Raw genomic sequence first — 12152 nt, 5'->3', positions numbered from 1 at the left:
TACTTTTAGCAAAATATCTTAACATTTAGCATCAACAATAAAATCCATCCAATGTTCAACATGATAATTGTTTCGGGAGTCAAACATCTCATAGAGATAAAATACAAGCCAAACGAGAATGAAAGAGCAAGAAGACCAATACTGTGAGTTGTTAGTTTGAAAGAATTCATCTTAAGCCTTAATCCCTTATCAATCAGGGCAAAGTATAAGCTCACATATTAGCTACCAACACTTATTATTGAGTATTTGGGTAAAAAACAAACAATCAACTCCAACCGAGTTAGGTAACCAAACCTAAGATTATGTCTCTACAAAGAAGTATGCATCAACAATGAAGCTAGTAACATTTTCTTCTCTACTGCAAACAAACTGCGATTATAAACATAAAAACAGATAAAACCATAAACAAAAACTGAAAACAAATAAACACAACTATTGTTACATACAGATCAACGAATCATCCTCAAGTTCCTATAACCATGCTTGTTCCAATTCAAGCTCACTTTCCATTGCTAAGGTCTGGAAAACACCCCCAATATCTTACTCCGACCGAGGCTATCAAGAAGCTTCTTAGAACCTTCAATATCCATCTCAACAAGCTTCTGCAAGAACAGACAAGCACCAGCAGCAACCATTTGTTTCCTACAATTCTTTGAATTCACAAGCGAGGCCAATATGGAGACAGGGTATTTCTTATCCAAATTCTGAACCAAAGGGTCCAAAAGCAGAACTGCACTCACAATCCCCCTCTCATCCTTCTTAAAAATCTTCTTATTCCCAGCATACAACATTAAAATTGACAAAGCCATTGCAGCAGCTTCTTTCTCTTCCACAGCCTTACCATCCAACATTCTGATTAAAGGACCAACACACCCACATTCACCAATCTCTTTTCGACTTCTAGTCCTAAATCCCAACTCATAAACAGCTTTAGCAGCCGCAACTCTCACACCCAACACACCACAATTCAAGACCCCCATAAGCCTACCTATAACCCCTTCCGAAACAACAACTTCAGCAATAGTTTGACAAGAAGCCAAGTGACATAACAATTCCACCGCCACTTCAAGACCCCTATTGTCATTACTATTAGAGTCCCAGAAATTCATCAAACACTGAACCCCATCTTCCCTAAAGACCAAAAGCTTCAAACTTTCATCATCAGAAACCAAATTACACAAACACCCAATTGCATTTTCTTGAGCCAAAGCAGTCCCAGAATTCATAACCCCCAAAAGAACACCAACCCCATTTTCCTCAACGAAATTCTCTTTAATTTCACTAAACAAAGCAAGATTTCTCAGAACCCCAGTTGCAAAAGCTTGAGAACCGGGAGTACCCTCTTGACAAATCTCCAACAACGATGAAATCCCACCTCGAGAACCAATAGCCCGTGCGTTTTCTTTGCTAAAGGTCAGAACTTGTAGTGCCACACATGCTTTTTCTTTAGCAAAAGCACTCCCAGAGTCCAAAACTCTCAACAAATGGTTCAAAAGCAAAAGACCCTCGGCAATCACCACGTGCTTGCTCGAATCCACCAATGAAATCCTCGAAATCAAACTCACAGCTTTCTCTTTCATCTCGAACGAGCTCGAATCAAGCAATTTCACCAACACAGGCACCACGCCTTGAGCCACAGCGATCATCACATTCTTGTCATCCCCTTGTAAAAGCTCCAAAAGCAAATCCAACGCCGAGTTCTTCGACTCAGCAGACCCAATCTGCAACCGAGTTATCAAACTCCTCGACTCAGCTCTCACAGCCTCTCTCTTCGACTCAAAAACGATACCGTCAGAGAGCACGCCGCTCTTGATCAAGATCTCACTGTCTCTGACATGGCGGTCCAGTTTAGCCAATACAGCATCGATTTCGCTCTGGGTTTTGAGCTTCCCTTCCGATAAGCTCAAAGTCTGGCACTTTGCAGAGAGCAACACAGCGTCGTTCAGAGTGTGGGAAATGGAGTAAAGGAGGTCGAGAGAGAGTGGGTTTGAACGAGAGTTTGGGAAGTCGGTGAAGTCTGTGAGTTGGGTTTGGAGGTCGTTTAGCTTGGTTTTGATCAGACCCCATTTGCCTTTGAAGCTTTGTGTCTGTGAGATTTGGTTTTGGAGTGTGGAGAGGAGTTGGGTCGAGAGGGTTATGGGGTCGTTATCTGAAGCCTTCATAGCTTTTTTCGCTAACAAAACACACAGAGACAGAGAAACACACAGAGACAGCGATAAAGAGAGAGAGAAGGGTTTGTGTGAGAGACCGTAGTGTACTAGAAAGAGAGATTGAAGAAATACACTATCAATGACAGAGAGAGAGAGAGAGAGAGAGAGAGGAGGTGTGTTCAGACGCGAGTTTTGGAGCGTGGTGTTCACTGTCGCAGAGGTCGAGGTTTGAGGTTGAGTTTGACACCTTTGACTCGGTCCGTTAGTTGCCGCCGTATCTATGATTTTTGTTGGAGGTAGTTTTGATTGTTTTTGTTTTGTTTTTTTGGGAGATAGATATTTATTATCTCCTAATAAGTCAAAATTTTTGTTCTTGTTAAGTTTGTGGAAATGGATTCTTGTTCCACCTATTGTCAAGGGATTTCATTTCTTAATTTTCCTTTTATTGATTAGAAAAATTTATATTTCCTTCTTACTTCAAGTGTGTTAATTTTTGTTATGTATGTACAAGAAGATTCATTGTTTGTTTGTTTTCACTTTTTAGACCCAAAAAAATCATGTGTTTAAGGGCTCATTAAACGTGTGTCTTCACTATTTTCACATTGCTTTCTAGGAGTTATAATTCCAAAACGTCACTCTTTTAAAAAGCCCAAAATATAATAGCTAAATCAGATTGAGACTTAATCATCAAAATTAAATCCCAAAGAAAGGGACAAATGTTTTCATCTTAAAAAAGTTAATAATTATTTAATTCAAATGGAAATAGATACCACTGGCGGTACATGTTCAAGCATTTTTGAACCTTCTAGCATATTTACATTTACGATGAAATGTGTGAGGAGAGAATGACGAATTTCCCCAATATAAAAAATGTACAATTCGTTGAGTAAAAATGGGCAAGATCCTCACCCACCAACCCATGATCTTCTATTATGGGCATTAATCTTGAAATTTTTGCCCACCATCAAGACCATTACATCACACACACCCCAATTAAGAAAAAAAGAGGATTTTTTTTTTTTTTTTTTTGAAGATCATGGTTAGACCTAAGTTCTATATAAACATCAAGTCACACTCACACCCACTTTAAAGGTATAAGAGAAAAATCCTAGTACTAGTTATAAACTGAATATTCAGGATTTGTGAGTTTATACTCCAATTGAGTGGTTCTTTGTGGATTACAGATCTTCCAATGCAGTTCTTGGAAGAGTGGCCCACTAAAATCTTGTGCCCCATCGTATAAGGTAAATAAAACATGACAGCAATCCTCAAGCCATACTATCGTGCCCTGCCCTAAACTGAGTAGCAACAGCTCAAGCAAGTGCCGTGGAGTCGCAATCCTTTAGCATCAAAACAAAAAGAAATATTCTTGAAAAATCTTGCTTCCCATTTTATATCATCATCCGCTAAAGTACCAACATAAGATAAAGCCAATTGCATCAAAATTGAGGAAAGATACAAACGGGGTTGGGCTTTTAGGGATTATGAAATTCTATAAGTTTCTCAATAATAGAAATTTATATCATAAAATTGAAATCCATGAAGAAAATAATAAATATACAATCAAATTCTATATAATTTTCATAAGGTTTATTCCCTTCGATAATAAAGAGAGCTAACCGGACACAAGTCAACCTATTCTTCTCACGTTCTCTTCCTTTCAATTTCCTTCTTTTTTTTCTTTTTTTCTTTTTTTCCAATTAACCATCTTATTATTATTTATCTCATGTTTATGTACTCTTCTAAGATTATATACTTTTCTACAACTTATATAAGTGTTAACTTGTAATTGAATTATACTATTTACAAATGATTTTATTTCTTTATTTGAGGAACCAAAAAAAAGGGGGTTTGCGCATGTAATCATTGCCCCACGCCTCAAGGTATAGGTTAAGTAAGTCAAAGGGCATACTACTAATTGTGCCTTACATTTTTATAAGCTGAGACTCAAATCATTAAGCAAATGGAGCTTTCGGGAGTTTCTTACCGTTAAACCACACCCACTAGTAATGAGAGAGTATCTCATGTGCCCAGCGCATGAGACATCTCTCTCACTGACAGGTAGACCCCACAAGTGTGAGGTCACCTGTCAGTGAAAGAGATGGCTTATGCACCTGATGCATAAAAAGAAAATTTCCTCCAATGTTTACACATGAGTTCACCACTAATATTTAGAAAAAAAAAGTAATCCAAAAACCGCTTACAACGCCTTTAAATTGAGACAATGCGATCCTAAACTCTTTGCATGTTTATTTCTTTAAGGAAAATGTAGCATAATTTTTGTACAAATTTATGGTTCAATTCATGATGCACGCGGTACTCTGGCTGCCCAATCTTGATGGTGCAACGCACATGAATGCAAGTGAGACTAAGAGAGAGTTGTTAAGCAAATAGGAAATTGAGCCGAGAGACAAGTCAGAGAGGTCACAGTTATTATATAAGTTAAGTTAAGAGGTGGGATTGGGGTCCATGACTTTTTTTGCCAATCACACTGGCCCATCCTCAGCGACAGATCGGATAGCGAAACTTCCTAGGCTCACCTATTCTCTTCCTAACCTCACCCTCCATACTTCCTCACAGCCCATCCTCAATCCTCAGATTGCTATAAATAACGTTAATCATTGGTCTGTGACCTATACTTTGTCACAAAGAGTTATGAACTGGGTAACATTTTACGTGGCAATGGCATCATCATCTTCATTTTACACAAACGTAGTAAATGCCGTCAAAATTTGATGACTTGACTTTTTTTAATTTAAAGTTAAAATTACAGTACCAATGTACGATGAATAAATTAATTTTCCCGGCAGTAATAATGAATTGGCGGGAGAAGCATGGTGGTCATAAAATAATTATTATGGGTTTCATACATACGTGTATTCACTAGTATTAAACAATAAATAATCCCATGCATTTATGTACATTGCTTCATCCAGGGGGTTCTATCATATTTAATACATATATAGTATATACTAGTATTTTTTTTTAATTTTTATTTTTGGGTTTCCCCTTAATGATATCAAAGTCTACTCGAATTTGATTTTTACCAATGAATAATTCTCTTTATTTTTTTTCTCACCCTTTTGATTTGGTTCGGGGTTCGATCTGTTACTTTTGATTATTAGAAGGACTTTAATCTTCCAATTGTACTAAACTCTGCTTAAGTTTATCTCAGCAGTATTTATCCCAAAAAAAATAAGAAGAATTACTTTAACTCAATTGGAGGTTATTTTGTTACTTTTGATCATTTCGGAGGACTTTAATGATTAATCTTCGACTTGTATTGAACTATTGATCTCTACTTAAGTTTATCTTATCCTTGTTGATTTACCTTAACTCAATTGAAAATTCTCTTGACAGTTAAGGATATATATATAATAACATATTGATAATAACTCTCACGTACACTAAAAAGAAATTTATTAATATTGTAGCATAATAATAATAAAAACATGAAATGGACACTAAAACCTCAAATTCTATTGTATTTATAAAAACTAAACAAAATTGCATTATTTTAAAGGTTAAAATAGAATTTCAGTTTTTGAAATATTAGGTACAAGTTTATTTTCTTCTTTTCAATTTATAAAACTTGTAATTTCGTATATGAATAACTTAAGAATTAGTAATTAGTCAATTTTCCATTCGGTGATAAAGAAATGATATATTTAATTGGTAGACAAAATATTATCGTGATACATTAGAAACCTTCCATATTCTAACCTAATTTTATAGAAAGAGATACAAACATTATTCAAAACTAAATGATGAGTCACTTAAGATCAGTTTAGGATAACATATTTTTATTAATTAGCCTATTTTATTTAAAAGATAAATTAAGTAAAAGTACAGTTAATTATATTTATAAAAAAAAAAAAATTTAAAAGTTATACATAGATTGACGATACAATAATTCGGATTATATATTTATTTTTTAGAGGAAATTATAAATTTATAAACAGAACACGCCCAAGATGATGGTTTATCAATTTTTTTTTACTAAATGTAAATTAATAATGGGATTCAATTTGATTCCTGAAACTAATAACAGGAATAGATAGGTGCATACTACTATCCAACATAACAATAATTATAGATGTTAGGTGTTTTTTTTTTTTAAAGAGAAGTGTACGTAAATAAAGACCTTAAAAATATAAACCTCTAAGTCCACCTCAAAATAAGTATTTTAACTGCCAAAATAGTTTTATACACTTGTAAAACAAATGAAATGATAGCTTGTGTGTGTGAAAAAGATAGGATTTCTAGTTGTCTAGAATTCATGCTTTAACATTTGTATTTACTTATTGTTTTATTTTGAGTTTTAGACAATAGCTTTCTTCATCAAAACATAGCTAGCGAGGCACATGATGTGGTAGTAGCATGCATACCTAACGTAATTATCAATTAGTTAATCACATGGTATTGACTATTTACGTACCGAAAAGAAGCTTTGAAAATTTCCAACTCGTTTATGGTTCATGCATTATTACATAGATAGTTAGTAGGGTAGAAATTATATATTATAAAATTTTTAACCAAAACTTCATGATACGTGCAATTGATGAGGCAGTTCAAATAGTTGACTTTCTCTATGGATGAAGGAGTCATCATCACTTGATTCAAACCAAATGAGACATTTTTATATTGGAAAAGGTAGCTTTGAGTTGAGGTATTTGCTGTTGTATTCCTCAAATAGATTAATTATTGACCATATTTTATTTATTAACAAATCGATGATGTATATACGCATGCACAAGCTCAAGAAATCAATAATAAATATGAGATATCGTTCTAGAATGTGAGCTGAGAAAAACAAAATGTCACATTTTCATGTTAGATCAAATTTGCAACCAACTTGCTGGAGTGCATATATTGGGTAACTTTTTTGCCAAATTTTTAGTTTTTGCAAAAAAAATATTACTGAAAAGTCTATATCTGAAGTTATTTATTCATGTAATCTTTTTTTAAATATGAATTTACTAAACTTGAGTTTTAAGTAAAGGTGGATCATTGTTTGTGGTATTTTCAATCAAAAGATCCACGGGAGCACTCATGTACCTTGAACTTGAGTTTAGCAAACTCGAGTTTAAAAGACGTTACAAAATGAAATAACTTTGAGCATAAGCTTTTAGTAGTATGTTTTGCAAAAACTGAATATTTGGCCAAATAAACTTTGAGCATAAACTTTTAGTTTATCTTTTGTTTGTTTAAAAGTGAGGTAGAAAATTACTTTAAACAAATAAGTTATGAAAATGTAAACCTATCAATGAGCAAAACGCACGAGTCTTGCCTATTCCATGGTGTAAAAGCAACATTGAGCAAGATTTTAAGTGTGGATTGCAATTGGATTATTATATCTCAGTAATGCATAGTAATTCTTGGAAGCTTTCATTTTCGGCGGATGAGGACGCTTTGTGGTAAAGTAGGATAGAAAGTATAAGAATAAGGGTTAGGTTCAAATCTTTAAAAAAAAATAATGAAACAAAGTTGCAAAAAGACAAAGTAAAGGAAAAAAAAAAACCATGCTCCCTTTCTAAAAGAAAAAGGCAATAATGCTCGCAATTGAATATTGCTCACCACTCTGTCAAAGTAGTTCCGACCAAATAATCCATCTATCCTCACAGTTTTTTGTTTTTGAAATTTTGATTGATAACAAAGAAATGAATATGTATGCATGTGAGTATGTACACACATATATATATAATCTGAAAAAAAAAATTATGGTAGTTTAATCTCAATCAAATGTGCTCTTTTTTCTCGACGTGGATTTAAACAACTGACATAATTTTATTGTTTTTGTTAAGATATCTCATACATCTAATATATATTAAATATATACATCATTCTCACAAGTGTACACTACACTCAAAATATGTATATAATTAAGATGTAGAAGATAATTATTGTGAACAGTAGGTCACTATTAAAATCAACACTCAAGTGTAACTGCTGTTTAACTTAACCCATAAGTTTTATACCATTTTCACCCAAAAAAAAAAAAAAAAAAAAAAAAAAAAAAAAGATCAATTAAAAAGCTGGATGTGTGTGATAGACAGGTTTTGGTACTTGATAGTTTATAACTTTATAGCATCTTTTCATAGCATTTTGTTCTGGGTATTGACATTTGTAATATTGTATGACCATTTTAACGTAGGATGTACTAAATATGTCACTACAAGATAGGTTTGGGGCATATCTGATTACTTAGGTACTAAGGTACAATCTTCTTACAACTTTATTATTACAAAGAGTACTAGTCATTCTATCATTATCATCAAACCTTCAATGAAAGGTTGGAATGGAGCCCATTGTGTCTGTGTGAACAAAAACGAGAGCTGGTGGTCACTTTGGGCACATTTTTTAATGCAAAAAGGTGGAAGAAAGCTTTTTTCAGAGGGCTTGGAGTTTCCTCGTAAGCTCATGCTTTTCTTTTTAGACTTTTTTCTGTCTGAGAAACAAGCCAATCGCTTTGCTCTCTACCTTCTAGTTCTAGCCATGAAAAAGCTCCAATCACACAATAAAGCTATGGGAAAAAAGTCTCATCAACATTCACACGTGATGACTCGATCGGTCAAAGACGTTGATTTTTCTAGATTCTTTTCATTTTCAGCTGAGAATATATGGAAAAAGATAAATGAGTGTTTCTAACTTTCTACCTGCCCACCGGCCCACCCCAGTAATTTCTTATTATCCAAACAAACCAAAAATACAAAACCCTTAAAAATACTATTTTTTTATAATATTATTTTTTTTAATATTTTGTAGCAATTATAAATGAGTTAAAAAATAATTATTTAAATTCTTTTATTTAGCTTAATATAAGATAGAGTTATTTTTAGAAAAAATTAATAAAAAATAACGTTTAAAAATAAATCATACTTTATATTGGATAGCACCAAAAATTATCTTAACACAAAATTTTTTATAATAAGAAATGGAGCAACTCGTTAAACAGAAATGATATGAAACTTAAGAACCGTTAGATGTAATTAATTCCTTAGGTGTAAGTCCGCTAGAATTCATATTTTACACCTTTATGGAGTGAAAACTACGCGTCATGCAATGCAAAATAAGCTGTCTCTACGTACAATTCATATTTAAAATATCTTAGAGCGAAACCCAGTTAATATTATGCAAATGCAATTGATTAAATCAACTTGATATATCAGTTTACTATTTTAATGGAGTCAACATCGATGCGAACGTAATGCCATATGTAGATCAAGGAAAAAGGTGTAGGAGGGCTTTAGTTATCATGTCCATGAAAATTAATTTTATTCTGCTCTGGAAGCAGATGTCAAATTTGCCCCATCAAATTATAGTTAGTTCAACGACTTTGAGAATGACTTGGAAAATTTAGAAACGTTTACTCCATGAAGTCTTGCACAGCTCATTCCCAAAAGTTGAAAAGGAAACTATAGGGGACTTTTTGTTATATTGGGCTGAGCTGCCTCCTGCGGTACTAGGCCCAAATATTCTGAGTAAGGGAGTTGAGACCAGTCCAACTGCAACTCAATTTGGTCCGGCTTGTGCACAAACGTTGAGTCCAAGTCCAAGGGAAGATGCTGCAAAGTAGGCTTATCCTCTATTTCTGTCGCAGAATGAACTTTTCTCCAGTTTCTGCTGCAGAATTAACTTTTCTGTTTCTGCCGCTGCTAGTTTCTGCCACAGGATTAACATTTCTGCCGCAGAATGAACTTTTCTCCGATTGGAAACCTCATTCATACCTTAAACTGAGTGCTATTGAGCGTATAGAGCTTTTTAGAGTTGAGCTAAGGGTCTGAAAGAGTTCAATGCCAGCCCTAAAGATGGCTTTTGCTTGTCTTGTCTTGCCATAACAGGTTGAGCTAGATGGGCCCGAACCTGCTCTTTGGGGTTCATAATTGTCTATGGAGTGGATATGGAATTAGACTTTAAACTGGCGTATGTCCTTTAGTTCAAGAAGGTGTCGTAGAATGAACTTTTCTCTGGTTTTTGCTGCAAGTCTGACTTTTTTGCTGTACAGCAAAATTTTCTACTGTGTAGTAAAACCGTCTGATGTGCAGTAAAGCTGTCTGCTATGCGGTAAAGCTGTCTGCTATGCAATAAAGCTGTCTGCTGTGCAATAAAGCTTTCTGCTGTGCAGTAAAGCTTCCTGCTGTAAAGCCTTCTGCTTTACAATAAAGTTGTCTGCTGTGCATTAAAACTTTCTACTGTGCTTTAAAGTTGTCTGCTGTGTTTTAAAGTTGTCTGCTGTGCTTTAAAGCCTTTTGCCGTGTGAATGACTACTTTTCATTTTTACAGTAGAAATACTTTTCCACTTCCTACACATAAAAAAAATCTAAAACTCAAAAAAAATACCCATCAAACAAATGTTAGTTTAAATAGGTTAGCATGCATATTCTCAAATATGTACACATATTCGTAAATAAATATATATGTATATATATACTTGTGGTAGGATAATAATTAGTTTGTGTTAAAAGTAAAATACATAATAACAAATAAAGAGGAAAGCTTCGGTAGGAAAGGTTTAGCTTGTACAATAGCTAACACGGTAAACATAATAAAAAAGATGCTACAGCAAAATAACTAGTACATCAAGTAAAAACACCACAGCAGGACAACTGATGCGGCAGACGTGATAAAAACTTACTATAGCAGGATGACTAAATACGGCAAATATAAGTTATAATGAGAGAAATTAAATATATTTGTAATCAAAATCAAGTATTGAATCTGCCCATAGAATAAGTAAACCAAAAAGGAACCCAAACTCTAACTTCAACAATCTTATCATAGGCTTCTGCCATAAAAGCTGTGCATTTTGGAGAATAGGCCTAAATGGTTACTAGCTATTACTTTTAGGAACTTCAAAGAGTGGGTTTGCTAAGAGGAAGGGAAAAGATGGTCTATGGATGCATGTCCCTATTTCTACCACGTTTTCTCTCTTCTTTTTATCACTTTCTTTCTTTCTTTCTTTCCGTTCTTTTTTTTTTAAGTCTAAATTTCTTACTACTCTTCTGCCGTGGGTTGTGTTTCTCACTTGGATCTTTTCTTTTCTTGGGTCCCTTTCTCTGGGTGACTCTCTCTTTCTAAGTGTAGGTCTCCCCTTCCCATCGAGTCTCTCTTCCTCTATGGCTAGCTCCTTCTTTTATAGTGAGCTAATTCAATGGGATTTCTCTCTTTTACCCCTAGGGCTTCACCAACTGTTTTTAGTCTATTGTGGGCATCCTTTTAAGACTACCCACTAACCCATTGGTTACCCCGACCACAACCATTGCCATTGTTCCAATACGTGTTTGCCGTACCATTACTCATTTCACGACAAAATTTCCTTTTGTTTGTTCTTGCCATATATCTCTACCTCTGGGCTACCTCACTTCGTAACTCTATGGCATGCATCAGATGGTTCCAATCATTTATTACTTCTTTTAGGCAAGATACTATCCTAGCAGGATATATTCCCCAAAAGAAGTCATGGCAGGAAACCAAATATAAACCCCTTTTCCCTCTACCACCAAATCACACCCTCTGAATCCTTTTGATCGTGGGCCCACCTCCCTTGTATTGGCTGGGTACAGGTTAGTGGTACTCTGGCCCTTCTGTTTTTGTCTTCTTTCATTCCCACGTTGTTTTTGCCGTAACAGATTAGCTATATTTTGTCCTGGTGCAAGTCTTTCATACGTTTCTTGTTGTGTTTGTCATTTCCTTTAGTTTGAGTTTTTCTTTCTTTCACGTGATTCCTGCTGCTGACACCTCCTGCTGCTTCTTGTTTCTTTTCATCGTTATTTTTCATATCGTTTTTCACGCCTATCTTTTTTATACAAAAGGATTTGGGCCTTTGTGGGCTAAATAATGTTGATTGGATCAAAAGGTCTTAGGCCCAATTTATCTTCATCTGTCGAAGTCATTCTGCCAGAGAACTGTATTCTGCGGTAAAGTTGTATTCTGCGACAGACTTGTATTCTGTAGCAGATTCGTGGGCCAAATAATGTTGACTAGATCAAAACGGTCTTGGAC

The 12152-nt window shown here is 34.6% G+C and overlaps 1 protein-coding gene across 1 annotated transcript; it reads right to left on the bottom strand.

The window, feature by feature from the left end:
• Positions 1-206: 206 nt before the first annotated feature.
• On the bottom strand, positions 207-2299 carry LOC136063649 (ARM REPEAT PROTEIN INTERACTING WITH ABF2-like). Its single transcript, XM_065764313.1, has one exon. It carries the CDS (start codon positions 2160-2162, stop codon positions 513-515), a length of 1650 nt encoding a protein of 549 aa, XP_065620385.1. The 5' UTR covers positions 2163-2299; the 3' UTR covers positions 207-512.
• Positions 2300-12152: the final 9853 nt, after the last annotated feature.

The sequence above is a fragment of the Quercus suber genome, unplaced genomic scaffold (genome assembly GCF_002906115.3).
Source record: "Quercus suber isolate HL8 unplaced genomic scaffold, Cork oak 2.0 scaffold_551, whole genome shotgun sequence".
Classification (NCBI taxonomy): domain Eukaryota; kingdom Viridiplantae; phylum Streptophyta; class Magnoliopsida; order Fagales; family Fagaceae; genus Quercus; species Quercus suber.
This window is presented reverse-complemented; position numbering and strand designations above follow the sequence as displayed.